General features: G+C 39.1%; 1 protein-coding gene across 1 annotated transcript in view; it reads left to right on the top strand.

The window, feature by feature from the left end:
* The window catches only part of LRP2 (LDL receptor related protein 2), a 227,289-nt gene that overhangs the window by 143,836 nt on the left and 65,577 nt on the right, over positions 1-17,876 (top strand). The window contains exons 39-48 of the mRNA XM_055289622.1: positions 1,078-1,998; positions 2,140-2,305; positions 2,689-2,847; positions 4,029-4,318; positions 5,343-5,546; positions 6,432-6,674; positions 9,381-9,506; positions 11,251-11,370; positions 14,406-14,537; positions 16,227-16,428. Of these exons, the coding sequence (XP_055145597.1) occupies positions 1,078-1,998; positions 2,140-2,305; positions 2,689-2,847; positions 4,029-4,318; positions 5,343-5,546; positions 6,432-6,674; positions 9,381-9,506; positions 11,251-11,370; positions 14,406-14,537; positions 16,227-16,428 (2,563 nt within the window). The remainder of the gene's footprint in view (positions 1-1,077; positions 1,999-2,139; positions 2,306-2,688; positions 2,848-4,028; positions 4,319-5,342; positions 5,547-6,431; positions 6,675-9,380; positions 9,507-11,250; positions 11,371-14,405; positions 14,538-16,226; positions 16,429-17,876) is intronic.

Raw genomic sequence — 17,876 nt, 5'->3', positions numbered from 1 at the left:
TTCTGAAGGTATAGATAAAGCAATAGTCGGCAAACTATGACCTGTGAGTCAAATGCAGCCTGTTGCCTGTTTTTGTAAATAAAGTTTTATTGTAACACAGCTATGCCCATTTATTTGTGTATTGTCTATGGCTGCTTTCATGTTACAGTGGCAGTGTTGAGTACTTGTGAAAGAAACCATATGCTCTGCAAAGCCTAAAATATTTATTATCTGGCCCTTTACAGAAAAAGTTTGCCAACCCTGGATTAAAGGATTGGAAATGAGCAAATACATACATAGCAAGTAGAGTTAGGTAATGAAAAAATGTATCAGTAACATATTTCACATTGGCCTGATTTCTCTAGAGGTGGTTTGAATTGGGTATAGGAACAAAATATGTGTGTCTTGGTAGTAGCATTGATAGTTCAACAACAGACTTTCAACTACATGAAATCAATAATTTGTGATCATTCTCTACTTATTATACTACCTTCACAAAGTTATCTTTTTATTCTAGCATTTACATAAGGCCCAAAGGGAAATGGACTTTTGTTTTGGTCACTTTTAGAAGGTCCATGGGATGAAAACACCTACATGAGTTAGAAAGACTAAGGAAAAACTTCATGTTAACCTTAAGCACAAAGACCATTTGATAACATCAATAATAACCTGAGATGCTGCTGGTGCTCCCTCTTTGCCACTTTTATCACATTGGTGTAGAAGTTGTGCTATGAAAATGTATATTTAGTGTGTTTCAAGTAGGTATTAAGCATTTAGAGCTTCAGATAGAAAAGGAGGGACATTCTGGAAAATATACCTTTCAGTAGAAAGTGAGTTATGATGTTGCTATGAATTCTAATCTACTTTAGAAGCTGAAGATAGGCACTTTCTCTCTAAATTTGAAGACGCAATCTCTATAGTTCCGAGGAGTAAGAATTTATTTTTCTAAGCCTAGACTGGGACATTTATCATCTTGGAAAAGACAACATATAGTGACCCAAACTTTAACCTTATATATTTTGTTCTGAATTTGTAAAGTTCTCCCTTTTCTTCTTCTTGGTTCTCCATTGATCAGCATGCACTTTCATTTTCCCACAGGAAATCTTTATTTCACCAATGCTTTTGTTTCTGAAACACTGATAGAAGTTCTGCGGATCAATACTACTTACCGCCGTGTTCTTCTTAAAGTCACAGTGGACATGCCTAGGCATATTGTTGTAGATCCCAAGAACAGATATCTCTTCTGGGCTGACTATGGGCAGAGACCAAAGATTGAGCGTTCTTTCCTTGACTGTACCAATCGAACTGTGCTTGTGTCAGAGGGCATTGTCACACCACGGGGCTTAGCAGTGGACCGAAGCGATGGCTACGTTTATTGGGTTGATGATTCTTTAGATATAATTGCAAGGATTCGTATCAATGGAGAGAACTCTGAAGTGATTCGTTATGGCAGTCGTTACCCAACACCTTATGGCATCACTGTTTTTGAAAATTCTATCATATGGGTAGATAGGAATTTGAAAAAAATCTTCCAAGCCAGCAAGGAACCAGAGAACACAGACCCACCCACAGTGATAAGAGACAATATCAACTGGCTAAGAGATGTGACCATCTTTGACAAGCAAGTCCAGCGCCGGTCACCAGCAGAGGTCAACAACAACCCTTGCTTGGAAAACAATGGTGGGTGCTCTCATCTCTGCCTTGCTCTGCCTGGATTGCACACCCCAAAATGTGACTGTGCCTTTGGGACCCTGCAAAGTGATGGCAAGAACTGTGCCATTTCAACAGAAAATTTCCTCATCTTTGCCTTGTCTAATTCCTTGAGAAGCTTACACTTGGACCCTGAAAACCATAGCCCACCTTTCCAAACAATAAATGTGGAAAGAACTGTCATGTCTCTAGACTATGACAGTGTAAGTGATAGAATCTACTTCACACAAAATTTAGCCTCTGGAGTTGGACAGATTTCCTATGTCAGCCTGTCTTCAGGGATCCATACTCCAACTGTCATTGCTTCAGGTAAGTGCACTCCAGGTGCTGCTTGTCCTGCAAGTAGACATAATGGGGTCAACACACGTGGATGACTGAGTGTTTCTAATGCATATGGGACTCTAATGTCTTTGTGTGTGCTTGTGTGTGTGTCTGCCGGTATGTGTCCAGGTATAGGGACTGCTGATGGCATTGCCTTTGACTGGATTACTAGAAGAATTTATTACAGTGACTACCTCAACCAGACGATTAATTCCATGGCTGAAGATGGGTCTAACCGCACTGTGATAGCCCGCATTCCAAAACCAAGAGCAATTGTGTTAGATCCCTGCCAAGGGTATGCCATCATCTTCTTTGTTATATTTCTGTCTGCTTATTTCTGGAAAAAGTGGGGCCTGAAATTATGTTCATAGATAGCCAGTGTGTTATGGGCTTATAACACTATGGCTGCAGTTTCAAAAGTGAAAGCATATTGAGTGATTTTACCTGGGAAGGAGGGTGCGGCACATAGCTCCCTTTGATGGCAGAAAGGTTGGCAACATACTAGGAAGTCAACACCCTGACTCGCTAGATCCCTTTTCGATGAGTTGTGTAAGTAGAAATGGAGTTTCTTTTGCCATGTTACTGGCAATTTGCAATTAAAAAATGTTGTCCTTTTTTTTTTTTTAAGGACTATGAGGTTCCCTGTGAATTAATTATTGACTCCTTTTGTATGACTAGGTACCTGTACTGGGCTGACTGGGATACGCATGCCAAAATCGAGAGAGCCACATTGGGAGGAAACTTCCGGGTACCCATTGTGAACAGCAGTCTGGTCATGCCCAGTGGGCTGACTCTGGACTATGAGGAGGACCTTCTCTACTGGGTGGATGCTAGTCTGTAGGTGTCTCTGGTTACTCATATGGGTGTTAAGAAGAGTTTTTCCTCCCATTTCCAAAGAAGAGGGATTTGCATCGTGTGATGAAAATATAATATGCCAGATAGACATTGCCAAAATATAGAATCACAGTTTTAGGAGCTATGTATATATTGGAACTTGGTGAACATACTGTGAAAATTTATCTGTATCATGCATTGAATAATTATGAACTAAAAGACATCTAAAGATGCATTGCTAAACATATCTACAATTTCAGCTATAATTATAAATGTATTTTCTCAATTTAGAATTACAAATGAAATTACTCAACTTACATTCTGCAGGCCCTAGGTAACTGCCATAAAATCTGAATGACTTTTAAATGCCCATTGATGTTAAGTTTTTTTCTGGGCTTTAGCATTCAATGTCTTTTAGAAAATTCTTTTCTTCAGTCTTTGACTTTTGGTCATCTTTTCAAATAGACCCTTTCTTCTCTGGCAAGCTTCTCCTCAGCACATTTCTTAATATTTTCCTTTTGTCAACTCTAATTTTGTATGTAGCTTCTCCAAGTACCCCCCATATGTCTCACATTCCAGTCATCCTAATGGAATAGTTGAACGGATGAAATGATTTTGTTTATTATGGCTGGTGTCTACATATCAGGAATCTTAATTTTTCTTGCATATTTCTTTGGAATTTTAGTCTTGTTGATGCCAAGCACCTAACCTTCTGATCTTTTCTTTCTTCTCCTATTTGAAACAAAGCAGTGATACTCTGAGTCTAAGCTTGGATTATTCTAGGTAAACACCTCAAGGTACTCAATAAATATCAAATTGAAAAAGTCACTAAGGAAGTGGGATGGAAAAGTTATTGTTTTATTGAGAGTCTGCTATGTGCTCAACACTGAGTTCCATGCATTACATGGATTATTTCCTGTTTTCCTGTTTCTAATGTCAACCTGGTTCCTTTTGTAGGATTATTATTCATATTTGGAAGTCAATGATTTTATATAGGCTATTGTTTGATAAGCAAACAAGACCTCCCATCACCAGAGGGAACATTTCCAGCTGCCATATGCCCCACTTGAAAATAAAGTTTGGGGCTTGTGTAAACAATGATGAGATGCATGCATTGGGTTGCCAGTTGAAAACTTAACTCATTTTAGATTTCAACTTTAAAATTTTTTTTTGCTTCATTTTAGGCAGAGGATTGAACGCAGCACTCTGACGGGCATGGATCGTGAAGTTATTGTCAATGCAGCTGTTCATGCTTTTGGCTTGACTCTCTATGGCCAGTATATTTACTGGACTGACTTGTACACACAAAGAATTTACCGAGCTAACAAATATGACGGGTCAGGTCAGATTGCAATGACCACAAATTTGCTCTCCCAGCCCAGGGGAGTCAACACTGTTGTGAAGAACCAGAAACAACAGTGTAACAATCCTTGTGAACAGTTTAATGGGGGCTGCAGCCATATCTGTGCACCAGGTAAGGCATTGACCATGAAAATTAGAGCGTGGAAAATAATGATCACAATACCAATTGGTAAGGAAAGCTGAAGTTCTCACAGGAGAAAAAAATTCAAATTCTCCTTGATGTCAGGGTAATTTATAAAACAGACCTGGGGCTATATTTTGAGAGGAAGACTTGGCAGGCTTCTTTTCTATTCTATATGGAGCCCTTTTATGAAAGCATTTTATTTTATTTTATTTTTGAGACTGAGTCTCACTCTGTCACCTAGGCTGGAGTGCAGTGACGGGATCTCAGCTCACTGCAACCTCTGCCTCTTGGGTTCATGCAATTCTCCTGCTTCAGCCTCCTTAGTAGCTGGGACTACAGGCACATGCCATGTCCAGCTAATTTTTATATTTTTAGTAGAGACAGGGCTTCACCATGTTGGCCAGGCTAGTCTCAAACTCTTGGCCTCAAGTGATCTGCTCACCTCGGCCTCCCAAAGTGCTGGGATTACAGGCGTGAGCCACAGCGCTCAGCCTATGAAGGCATTTTAAATACAAGCTTGATGGAGTTAGAAAGAAAGATGAAGGCCTTGGCTGCCCTACTTCATGTCTTGACTAGGAATTCCGTCAATGAGCCTGCCTTCCTTATAAAAGGATTTACATTTTCTGCTTAAGAGGTATTATTTGTAGTTCGAAATATTTCTGGTGATATTTGCAGGTGGGATCATATGTGCTTCATTGTGCATTTTATAAAGAACAACAAATTCATGGGAAGATGTGCCTTTTGATGTTGTTGCTTTGCAAATTTTGCTGAGAAGAGTCGTTGATATTTCCTGTTGTTTAGAAGGAATCGGCACATTTATTAGAAATTGGTGATTGCTCTTCTTGATGGAAAAGTGACTCAGAATATAGTTAAAAGGTTAATGGGCAGAATTTCCATGGCTTGTCTTAGGGAGTATTTAATGTAGAAGCTGTTGCAAGTGCTATTGTGGAGAGGTCAATGTGAACGGTGGCTGCATCCATCTTTTGCTTCTTCTGGGATTATCTTTCTTCAGGTCCAAATGGTGCCGAGTGCCAGTGTCCACATGAGGGCAACTGGTATTTGGCCAACAACAGGAAGCACTGCATTGTGGACAATGGTGAACGATGTGGTGCATCTTCTTTCACCTGCTCCAATGGGCGCTGCATCTCGGAAGAGTGGAAGTGTGATAATGACAACGACTGTGGGGATGGCAGTGATGAGATGGAAAGTGTCTGTGGTGAGTTGGACTCTTGGCGCTTTTGGTAGGAGCTAATGGCATCTTGATGTCAAGTGTTTGGTATGGAATCCTGCTGTGTGTGAATGTGTTTGAAATGTGTGCCTAGGCATCCTGGTAGAGCTGACAAATGTTTCCTCTGATAATGCAGACTTTCTGTTAAATCACCTCTGTAGTGGTTAAGAGCACAAGCACGATCATCATCCTGGTGATCGCATTTGTAATCTGTATAGCCCTGGGAAAGTTACTTAATATCTCAAGCCTCAGACATCTGCATCTGTAAAATGGAGCTACTACTAGGGTTCTTCTGAGGCGTAAGAGAAACAATATGTAAAAATCCCTTAGCATGAGGCATGGTGCATGCTAAGCCTGGCTTAGCTTGGGACTAAGGAAACGTATCATTTTACTAATTTTCATAGCACGAAGGTCATTATTTCAATAATTTTATGAAAATAACTTCCAATCCTCAGCTTCCATCTGAATTGAGTGAGTAAAACATAGTGGACTTTCTCAGGGAGTTCTGAGATTGGTTACCTTTTCCTAGCAGACTGTGATAGGGGCTAGGAGTTTTTATTTTCCTGAAATAAACTATAATTGCATGATTTTCTGTGATGGAGATAAATTGAGATTGTAGAGAATTAGAATGACTTTGATTTGTGCTTAAATTACTTGATTTGTGCATAAAACAGTTTAAAAAACGTATACAACATATTTTGCTTAATCTAACTAATTAAAAGTGTTATCTCACTTTGCATGCAGTCCGTTTTGCAGCGTTTTTTGCCTTGGAAGGTAAATTCAAAGTGTCTCTTTTATTTAATTGTATCTTTTTAAAAATTAGGATAATGCTTTAATCAAGAGGGTTTGTTCTCATGTTTTTCCTGTTCTTAGCACTTCACACCTGCTTACCAACAGCCTTCACCTGTGCCAATGGGCGATGTGTCCAATACTCTTACCGCTGTGATTACTACAATGACTGTGGTGATGGCAGTGATGAGGCAGGGTGCCTGTTCAGGGACTGCAATGCCACCACGGAGTTTATGTGCAATAATAGAAGGTGCATACCTCGTGAGTTTGTCTGCAATGGTGTAGACAACTGCCATGATAATAACACTTCAGATGAGAAAAATTGCCGTAAGTTTATCTTAAGTGCTCATTGTGATTTTGGGTCTGAAGTCTTGGATCGCAGGAGATGAAATTATTATATAAAAACAAAGGCTTTCCAAAAAAAAACCCCTAAGTATTTATCTAAAACATAAATTTTTGGCTAGGCGTGGTAGCAAGTATCAACAAATACCAATCTTGTTTCATTTTTCTCTCCTTTTTTCTAGTATTTTAAAGTGACTCCTAGACATGCACTTCACTGATAACATTTTGGAAAATAACTACCATGCCATTATAATGCCTGGCAAAATCAACAGTGCTTACTAAATATCCCTGACTACCTGCTCCATGTTCAAATTTTGTCACTTATCCCCAAAATGTATTTTTACTGTTACTCTGTTCAAGTTAGGGTTCAGATGAGATCTACAACTGATTTTGATTGTTATAATTCTTCAATCTCTTTTATGCCACAACACTTCCCACTTTTTAATGTCATTGATTCATTAGAAAGATTAGGTGATTTGTCCTGTAGAATATCTCACATTCTGGATTTGACTAATTGCATAATTGATCCATTTAATTTATCTTATCCCTCTTATTTCCTATGAACTGGTATTTAGACCTAGAGTTTTGATCATAACAGGTGCAATTCTTTGGGTAAGAGTATTTCAGGGGTGGAGCTGTGCATTTCCTGTTGCATCACCTCATGAGGCACATGATGTTTGGTTGCCCCACTTTAAGTGGATTCTGGTGTCAGCCTGAATCTTCTCTTATGAAGCTCCCATCATCCTTTCACCCAATGGTTTTAGCATCCATGGGTGGTTGTTCCGTAAACCCATTATTTCTTTAAGAGTTATGAAATAGGCTCTTTAGAATTCTAGTGTTCCTGCCGCATTTATTAGCTGAAGTTTGATAAAGAAGACATTTCCCTTATCAGCTTTTGTTGGTAATTAGAATCTACAGGATAAATACCTTTTGCTTGTCAATTTTCAGAGTAATGAGTTGGTGACAAAGGAGAATTAACTTTTAGTTTAGTTTAGTTTTGTATTACATTGAACTCTTTGATCTTCATGTATTTGATGAGTTTTAATACAGTGCTGTCAACTCTTTTTTTTGGTGCCCAGTTGTCCAAACTTAGGCCAATGGGAGTCCTTAACTTGGATTTTCTGTTCTTTGACATGACCCCAATCCATCTTCTTATAGCTCAAACTTGTCTTATATTTCCTGTCCCAGTCCTGGAATTAGCCACTTATCCAAGGAGACCTCATTCCCTTTGTGGTACTTAGAAATTATCACAGGGTTGAGGTGCTCATTCCTACTTAGCTTTCATTGCTTCTAGTCCTTTTCAATGGTCAGAGCTAGGAAATACAGTTTTTAAGGAAATTTTTTTTTTTTTGAGATAGAGTCTCGCTCTATCGCTCAGGCTGGAGTGCAGTGATGTGATCTCAGCTCACTGCAAGCTCTGCCTCCCAGCTTCACGGCATTCTCCTGCCTCAGCCTCCCGAATAGCTGGGACTACAGGCGCCTGCCACCACGCCTGGCCAATTTTTTGTATTTTTTAGTAGAGACGGGGTTTCACCGTGTTGGCCAGGATGGTCTTGATCTCCTGACCTCGTGATCCGCCCACCTTGGCCTTCCAAAGTGCTGGGATTACAGGCGTGAGCCACTGCGCCCGGCCAGAAAAAACTTTTTATTGATATTTCCCATTTAAATTTAAGATTACACATTGTTTACATTTTAGATTTTATAATTACATCTCTTCTTATGCTTAAAATCATAGTTTCTCTTGACATTTAGTTATTTGTTTTATTATATAGTAATTTCAAAATGCCTATAATAATTTCAACATTATTATAACCACTCAAATAATACTATTAACAATAAATCTACTAAGTGTGAGATTCTTCTTGCTTTTTAGATTATGTCCCGCTAGAGATATGCAGTCAAAATACTGATTTTAAAGATAATTGGAATTTTTTTTTCTGCAGGGTTATGCTATCCATCTGATATATGGTTAGCTTCATCTATTGCTGTTTCCAAATTTTATTTTATTTTATTGATTTTGTTTGTACAAAATAACATACATAGTTCCAAAGTTAAAACTACACGACGAGGTGCATTTATAGAAGTGCTTCATTTCTTCCTCTCGTTTCTGCTTCCTCTGTGCTCTTCTCAGTGTATCCAGAGAGATGACAATTTTTGTTAATCTTTTCTTTGTTGTTACTGTTTTTAATATAAGCATCTCTCTCTTGCTACGCACACATACATACACTTATATCGTCCTTTTTCTTACATAAAAGATAGCCTACTGTTTTGAATCTTGCTTTCTTACTATTAACAATATATCCTGAAGATTATGCTGTCATTACTTAACAGTATATAGAAATCTTCTTTATTCCTTTAATAGCTACATATTACTTCATTGTGTGGAAATGCCATAGTTTATTTTACCAAGAGTTGGAACTCTTGTTGATACCATTAATTAATGAAAACAGATGATTTAAGTTACAAACCAGTGTCTCCTCTCCCTTCTGCCCAGTATCAGCTGGAAATATGTCTTTTTACCACAGAGTCTATAGGTAACAAAAGTATCATGGATCCTGCCTTTCTGAAGGTTTTGAAAATGCCGCCCTTCCAGTGGTTTGAGTTCTACAATAGATCTGTTAGCATGGATACTGTTCGTAATTCATATTTGGTGGGTATATTCCTAATATTTATCTGGTTGTCTTTTTCAAGCTGATCGCACTTGCCAGTCTGGATACACAAAATGTCATAATTCAAATATTTGTATTCCTCGCGTTTATTTGTGTGACGGAGACAATGACTGTGGAGATAACAGTGATGAAAACCCTACTTATTGCAGTGAGTAAGATAAAACTGCTTTTCTTTCTATCGTTCCAGAGATGCATGTTGTGAGCTAATACAAAGATACGAAGCGTGGGCATTTGGGCTGATTTCAATTGTCATTTCACATTGACCTTCTAAGTAGAGGTGGTAGGCAGTTGCTTTCATATGTGATTGCAGGGGTATGAGAAACTCTTTCTCTCTGTTCCCTGGCTGGAATTCCCAGACCCCGAATATTTCTTCCAGAGATCTGCTACTATTGGAGACCCATTTCTCCCAGTGTTGAAAGCCTTTCGCCTTCATGTACTTAGGCAGAATTTGCCCGTTAAGCCCTTATAATTTACTCAATATTATAGTGGCCATCAGTAACTGAAAACTATTTTTTTTCAGACAGTCTCACTCTGTCACCTGGGCTGTAGTGTAGTGGCATGATCACAGCTCACTGCAACCTCTGCCTGCTGTGCTCAAGCCATCCTCCCACCTCAGCCTCCTGAGTAGCTGGGATTACGTGCATGTGCCACCACGCCCAGCTAATTTTTGTATTTTTTGTAGATATGGGGTTTCTCTGTGTTACCCAGGCTGGTCTGGAACTCTTGGGCTCAAGCGATCCACCCATCTCAGCCTCCCAAAGTGCTGGGATTACAAGTATGAGCCACCGTGCCTGACCAGTAACTGAAGGTATCTTTATATCCCCTAGATACGTTTGAATTTCAGAAATCTCTATTTCATATTTAGTAATTTGGTTCATTCAAACAATTTCCTGTATTTATAGCTCAAATTATAAGGCCTTTCTTAAGTTTGATAACTTTGAGACTATTAGTGTAAATAGATACATAATTTAAGGATTTAGTGATTGGCCTTCCCTGTTCTGGGTATATGTAGTTAAACTCTTGTCACTGGTCCCCTCCCGAAGAAATCAAAGGGCATCATAATTATTTGTCACCAAATTAGGGTACAGCACAGGAAGAGGAATCTGTTGTAATAACAGCAGCACAAGGAAGCAGAATTCAGGATGCAGCCACCAGATAGGGCTAGACAGATAGGAGTTATTGCTGACTTTGCAGGGACCTCTGCTTCCATGTCAGTTCTCCCCTGGCAAATCATCAGATAGCAGGGGCCAAAGCAAGACAGACTTATAGACCAGAAGAATTACAAGACTTGAATTAGATGTGCACCCACATAACAATTTGGAAAATGCATATAACCAGAGCTACCTAAAGTTACTCGAGAAGAGTCAATGTTCAAACATAGGCAGTTTCCCACTTACTCAACTAAAAGTCTGGTATTCCAAGGATGAACATGGAGATAACTTTGCCAACTTTCTAGAATTATTATCTAACATAGCTAAAAGGTTGTGTGTGGAGTGAGCTTAGATACGATCACATTATTGTTTTGCTTTTAATTATTATTGCAATGGGATTTATTTAATTTTACATTATAGTAGAAAAAATAAAACCAAGACTTATAATTTGTGATTTCATTTCTCACAAAGATAGTTCTTTGGTATTTCTAACAAATACATTTTTTTTTTTTATTTCTGGAATCTGGAAAAACAAATTGGGGAATTGGGGCAGGATTGACTTCCTTCTGTCTCCCATGCTTCTTCCTCCCCACAGAAAGCTTACACAAGCATCCATTTTCCAGGCTCAGTCTTCCTTTTTTGGTAACTATTATCTAGCTCAGAGATAAAGGCAGATTGTTAAGACTGATGGGAACACGTTTGTGTTTTGCTCATGGGTTTTATCTTCTTTCCGTCCTGCAGCCACTCACACGTGCAGCAGCAGTGAGTTCCAATGCACATCTGGACGCTGTATTCCTCAACATTGGTATTGTGATCAAGAAACAGATTGTTTTGATGCCTCTGATGAACCTGCCTCTTGTGGTAAGAGAGTAAGCAAGCATGAAAAACATCACGATGCAGCTAGACAACTTCAGTCTCTTCCAACCGCTTCAAATACAGACCAGGGTCATGGCTGCTGAATGCTTGGACTTCCTGTCCTAGCTTTCATCTGGAATGCTGACACCGCTCAGCAGATATTCATTAAAGACCTGTTAGTGGAGAGCACTGTGTGGGGAGCTGATCAGGATACAGAAGCTGCTGATTGATGCTGATAAAATGAAATTATATTGGTGATGCACCTAATACAGTGCTTAGCTGGTAGAACTTAATTTTAGTTGGCTCTCAATTGAAGTTTCTAAATTTGGTTGAGTGCTGGCCCTGAAAGCTGTCAGAGGACCCAAGAGTGATTGGAGTCATATACATAGGGAAGGAGTATATTAGGGGCATGCATCCTCTTCCTGTTCTCCTCTGTGCCAGTTTATGAGCACAAGAGGCCCAAGAAGTTGCAGGGGCCTTTGGTTGTATTCCTGGGGACAGTTATGCCCTGTTTACATTTGGAGGCTGCTATTTGCCTTCACGGATTCTAATCTATATCCATGCACATTTTTTACCTAATTGTAAAAATATAAAAATTTTTATATTTTTCTACATTGCTGTAAAAAACCTGTCAATAAATCATATTGCTATATAGGAGTCAGAAAACTATGACTGTGGCCAGTTGCCTGTCTTTATAGATAGAATTTTACTCAAATGCAGCCACATAACATCTATGGCTGCTGTCCCTCTACTATGGCCATATCCAGTAGGTGCAACAGAGACCATAGGACCTGCAAGCCTAAAATATTTACTACCTAGTTAAGAAAAAGTTTGCTCGTCCTTGTCTTCATACTGCCTTTTAATGACTATAATATTCCATTGAGTGGTTATAGTATCATCGAATTAACTGCCTCTGTTATTAAGCATTAGGTTGCTTTTATTTTATTCCTCTATTGTATATATCATTGCAGTAAATATTAACATCGTATTTAAAAATTTTATTTTCAGGATATTTTCTTAGGATCATTAACATAGTTTTATAGCTGAAGTCAAACTATTTTCAGTTCCAATTTTCTCTCAGGTTTAAATTCTGTGTTGGAGAGTGGTATTTGGAGTGCTTCACTAAGTTCTTTTTCCCCAGCACTGAAAGTTTTATAGAAAGCAAAGGGCACATAGAGTTTTGAGGACCTGTAAAGGAAATAATTAATAACTACTAGATGAGTAGAATAGTCTTAGAGATTGGTTGAAATGTATGAATTATTGGTTCAAATATATGAATAATTAATATGACTTTTTAAACTTCTCTATTGTAGTGAAAGTCATAGTAATAGCGGTGAGTACCAATGACCTGACATATTTAAATAAAAATAAGCACATAACCTATATATGAATATATCCTCATTGTAGTAAAGTAATAATATTCAGAAATATATTTTAAAGAAATAATACAATGTACAAAAAGTAAATTTACATTTTTTCATCCTTCTCCAATCCCCTGCCTCCTCAAAGATAATCAATATTAAAAGGCTGAGTGTGAATTTGCCTTACTTTTATCTTTTATATATCTACTTTACTTTTATATATCTTGATATACAGATTTTAAAAAAACAAATGGAGTCTTACTATACATATTTTCTGCAATTAGCTTTTATTTTTTAAGCTTAACATCATGTCAGCAAATACAGACCTGCCTCATTCCTGTATACTGCCAAAGAATACTTTAAAATACAAATGGTCCATGTATTTTTATCTTTTTCTTAGTGGTTGGACATTTAGGTTGTTTCCATTTTCTCACTATGAAAGACAGTGCCAGGATGAACATCCTTTTAGAAACCTTTTTTGTGCACATGTGGAAAGATCCTTATGGTCTAGATGTCCAGAAGTGGTGCTGCTGTATAAAAGGAGATATGTCTCTTCAAAAAATCTGGATCAGGCCAGGCACGGTGGCTCACACCTGTAATCCTAGCACTTTGGGAGGCCAAGGAGGGCAGATCACAAGGCCAAGAGATGGAGACCATCCTGGCCAACATGGTGAAACCCGTCTCTACTAAAAACACAAGAATTAGCCGGGTGTGGTGGCACGTGCCTGTAATCCCAGCTACTCAGGAGGCTGAGGCAGGAGAATCACTTGAACCCAGGAGGCAGAGGTTGCAGTGAGCTGAGATCATGCCACTGCACTCCAGCCTGGCCACAGATTGAGACTCCGTCTCCAAAAAAAAAAAAGTCTGGATCAATATACACACTTTTCATAGCAGCTTCTGAAAGAGCCTATTTCTTGTTACTGTTATGATTAGGCTGTGTCTTTATCAGTTGCAATTATATTTTCTCTTGCCTTAGGCTAATTCCAGGGCGCCCTGGTTTTGGGAGCCTATGACACCTTTATTAGTTAAATAGGAACATGTGGGGTTAGGGTTAAAGCATCTGAATCAGTAATGGCTAATTTGAAGTAGAAGAGTGACTTATTTTAATTCAGTATTTATTGAACAGCTGTGTTCTAGGAACTTCTGGGCTGTGTCAGTGAATAAGACAACAATCCCTACCCACATGGAGCTAATATTCTAAAGAGGGGAGACAGGCAACCAATCAGTAAATTGTCTAGTATGTTGAAAGGTGGTGGTAAGTGTTATGGAAAGAAGGAAAGGGAGCAAGGAAGCGGGGATGGGGAGTGCAGGCGGGGGAGAGTTTGCACAAAACAAAATGGTTTTGGATGAAAAGTAGATTTTAAAATAGAAACGTGAAATAGTAGGTAATTCATATCTTTCCTGGGAAAAGAAGTGTTCTTTCTCTACCATACACGTAAGGGAATATTGTATCCCATTTTAGTCACCAAAGATAATTAGGGCTGTGCTCTGTCAGTTGACTACGTTTACCTCAAACTGTTGGTCGCTGGTACTAGTCTTATTGGAGGACTACCCTAGATGTACATAATGAAATAATGCTGTTTCAAGTTTTCTAGACAACTCATGCTACAGTCAGCTTGTCTCCAGATTCCTGGACTGCAAACCACTTTTTTTCACTGAGAATGCTGTTGATCTTTTCAGGTCACTCTGAGCGAACATGCCTAGCTGATGAGTTCAAATGTGATGGTGGGAGATGCATCCCAAGTGAATGGATCTGTGACGGTGATAATGACTGTGGGGATATGAGTGACGAGGATGAAAGGCACCAGTGTCGTAAGTGAAGCCGATTAATTCCTCTGCAGAGTCACATTCCAGGGAAACACAGTAGAGTTGTTTTTCTGTGTTGGAGAGTATGATTGCAGATTTCTCTGTAATTGAATGGACACTGATAGAATGTTACCTTTGTTTCTCCATGCTGGGAGTGTTTGATATCATCCACTTAAATGCTTCAGAGTGATGAAAAATGACTTTGTATTTACTTTCTTTCTCTTACATTTGGCTAATGGACATAATGTCCTACATTTCTAGGGGAAAAAAAAAACCCACGAATACTTGGTTGTCTCCTTTTTTTTTTTTTTTTTGACAAGGTCTTACTCTGTTGCCCAGGCTGGAGTGCAGTGGTGGGGTCATGGCTCAGTGCAGCCTCCACCTTCCAGGCTCAAGCGATCCTCCCACTTCAGCCTCCCAACTAGTTGGGACCATACGCCCACCACCATGCCTGGCCGATTTTTATACTTTTTTTTGTAGAGATGAGGTCTCACTATATTGCCTAGGCTAGTCTCAAACTACTGGGCTCAAGCAATCCTCTTACCTTGGCCTCCCAAAGTGCTGGGATTACAAGCATGAGCCACTGCACCAGTGGTTGGCCACTCTTAATAGCAACCTTCACAGTATAACAATGAACTGTCTGTAGTTTCTTTTGTCACCTTAAAGTGGCATGGAGGGAGGGATGTTATGCCTCTTGAGTGGATAATGGAACATCAGTTTCATTACCAACAGGGTATGGAAATCTTAGCTAGTTCAAGAATTAATCTAATCGGTGTTAGAATAATGTCTTTCTATGGTAGGGCAGTAGACTCAATGGCTCCCTGCTGCTTGCATCTGATGGCACCCTCCTGCGTTGTGACTTTTGTAGTGGGTCACAACTCCACATTTACCCTATCCACTGACATGGGTGGTTTTCAGCTGCACATACATGGATTGTGGCGTATGCATTTCTCCCACCTGTCTTTACCAACATCTCCTTCTTTCTTTTGTTTTCTATTCACCCACAATGAGACTGGATAAAACACCTGTTCTCTTATTTTGTGGACACTAATGATTCGATATCAGCATCTCATCTCTTTCCTCATAGCATCATGGTTTCTGACAATTCTGTTAACATATGCCTTTCCTCTCCACCCCAATACTGCTTGGGGTGGTAGCATTATAGCAGTTGAAAAAGCACTAAATTTGGAGGAGAAAGACCTAGGTTTGAAGCCCCAGCTCTTCACCTAGTTCTATGACTTTGAGACATCCAGTTAACCATCTTGAGCTTCAGTTTTCTCATCTATACAAATGGTGTAAAAATACGTATCTCACATTGTGCTTCTGTGATTATGCTTTGTAAACTAAAAAAAGTTACCAAAATATAAGGCATTTGGTATCCAATTAACAAAATGGCAGTGGTTTTCTGAAGCCCTAAGGGAAAAAGCATGACCATTCTAATGTATTTTATGGAAAAATAAATGAGGCGTTTTATTATATTGATTTCTTTGAAAAAGCCAGGGTCCAAAGCAATTAAAATGGAACCTCTGGAGGTATTTTTATTATGATCTATTATTATAATAGCAATGTAATTTGTCTACGTGTTTTCCTCCCATTTCCTTTCATCCTTAGAATGGTAAGTAACATTAAAGCAAAGAGAATTAACTGCTGCACTGAGCTCTCATGCTTTCTGATTCTTGCGTGCTTTGGTTTCAGAGAATCAAAACTGCTCGGATTCCGAGTTTCTTTGTGTAAATGACAGACCTCCGGACAGGAGGTGCATTCCCCAGTCTTGGGTCTGTGATGGTGATGTGGACTGTACTGATGGCTACGATGAGAATCAGAATTGCACCAGGAGAACTTGTTCTGAAAATGAATTCACCTGTGGTTACGGACTGTGTATCCCAAAGATATTCAGGTGAATTGAGGATTCAAAAGTTACCCAGCATGCCTCAAATGTCCTTGGGGGCTGGGCTCACTTACCTATTAGGCACCCAGTGGCCACAGTGCCCAGGGCCCATGATGCGTTTGGTGGCCTATGAAAATGTTTGGATTCCTTTCAAAATCAAGGAAAAAAAAACTTTTACATCAAAGAAAGCATTTTAATATATAATATTAATATATCTGGCTTTATACCAATATGATTGCATTAAAATGAAAAGAAGTTAGATACTTAAATAAATTATTAATATATAATACCATATTAACAATTTAAAATTAAATATAATTTTTAATATTTTTGTGGAGGAAGGAGCCCAAGAAGGCAAAAATGCCTAGGGCCTGTGAAAGACAGAATCTGGCCTTGCACAGAGGGCCAGGGAGATGAATGGAGAGGGCTTGAGATAAGAATTCTTTCTTGAAGCTGGTGATCCGCTTAGTTTTCCACTTGGAGTAGAGGCATTGGTATTACACGAACTGTTTCACTCTCCTCTCTCTACTGTAAGAAAAATAACAGCACAAGCATGATGATGAACAGAGCTTGGCTTTTAGGCTCAGAGTCAAGTAGAGACAGGTGGAGTGAACTGAGACAATGTCTCCAACTAAGGATGCAGACATTGATCAATATCATGCAGGAGGGCTGGAAGGCCATTCTGATGCTCTCTTTTTGACAGAAGTTGGAAATCTGGATTTTCATATGAAATAGTCTGATTTTAAATGCTGGAAACAAATTTTAAAATTCTTAAAACACTGTGTGGATCAAACAGATTCGGCTCACAGCCTGCTGGTTTCGGGGACCTCTCCTGCAATGTTCCATTGTTTGACTTCTTACCTCTTTCTCCAAATGGGCCTCTTCAAACCGTTTATATAATTCTTAACATCCCAACTTCTCATCATCCCACTTAACAAATACTTGGATTATGGAAGGAAATGGAGAAGAACAATTTGTAAGTTTCAATCCTGATTGACTAGTAAAGTAGTATGAGCATTAGCAAAAGTAGGGGAGTCCAGAAAGGAGCTTGCTCAAGGTGGAAGGTGAATTTGACATAGTAGGACTTCCTGAGGTGAAAGTATGTCTTAGGTATTTGGGCACAACTGGAGCCATGAAGAGATATTGCTTGTGCCAAGGACTGTTAAGGGACACACAGGCACATTGAGAGCAACAGCAATGGCCAGCTTACAGCATGCGAAGGAAGACAATGGGAAAGATATACTAAGTAGGCGCAAGATCAGAGCAGCAGAGTCACAGGGGCCATTGACTGGAGGGGCAGGCAGCTCATCAACAGGTGCTAATGTACCACTGGAGTCCAGTGTGGTGTGCGATTGTGTGTTTATTGTGGTGGGCCTGAGGAAGAAGGAGGAGGTGAAGGAGCAGGGACTTAGCAGTAATTTTTTTTTTTTTTTTTTTTTTTTTTTTTTTTTTTTTTG

Source organism: Symphalangus syndactylus, chromosome 8, assembly GCF_028878055.3.
Source record: "Symphalangus syndactylus isolate Jambi chromosome 8, NHGRI_mSymSyn1-v2.1_pri, whole genome shotgun sequence".
Lineage (NCBI taxonomy): Eukaryota > Metazoa > Chordata > Mammalia > Primates > Hylobatidae > Symphalangus > Symphalangus syndactylus.
Note: the sequence above shows the minus strand (reverse complement) of the source record. Positions and strands in the feature narration are given on the sequence as shown.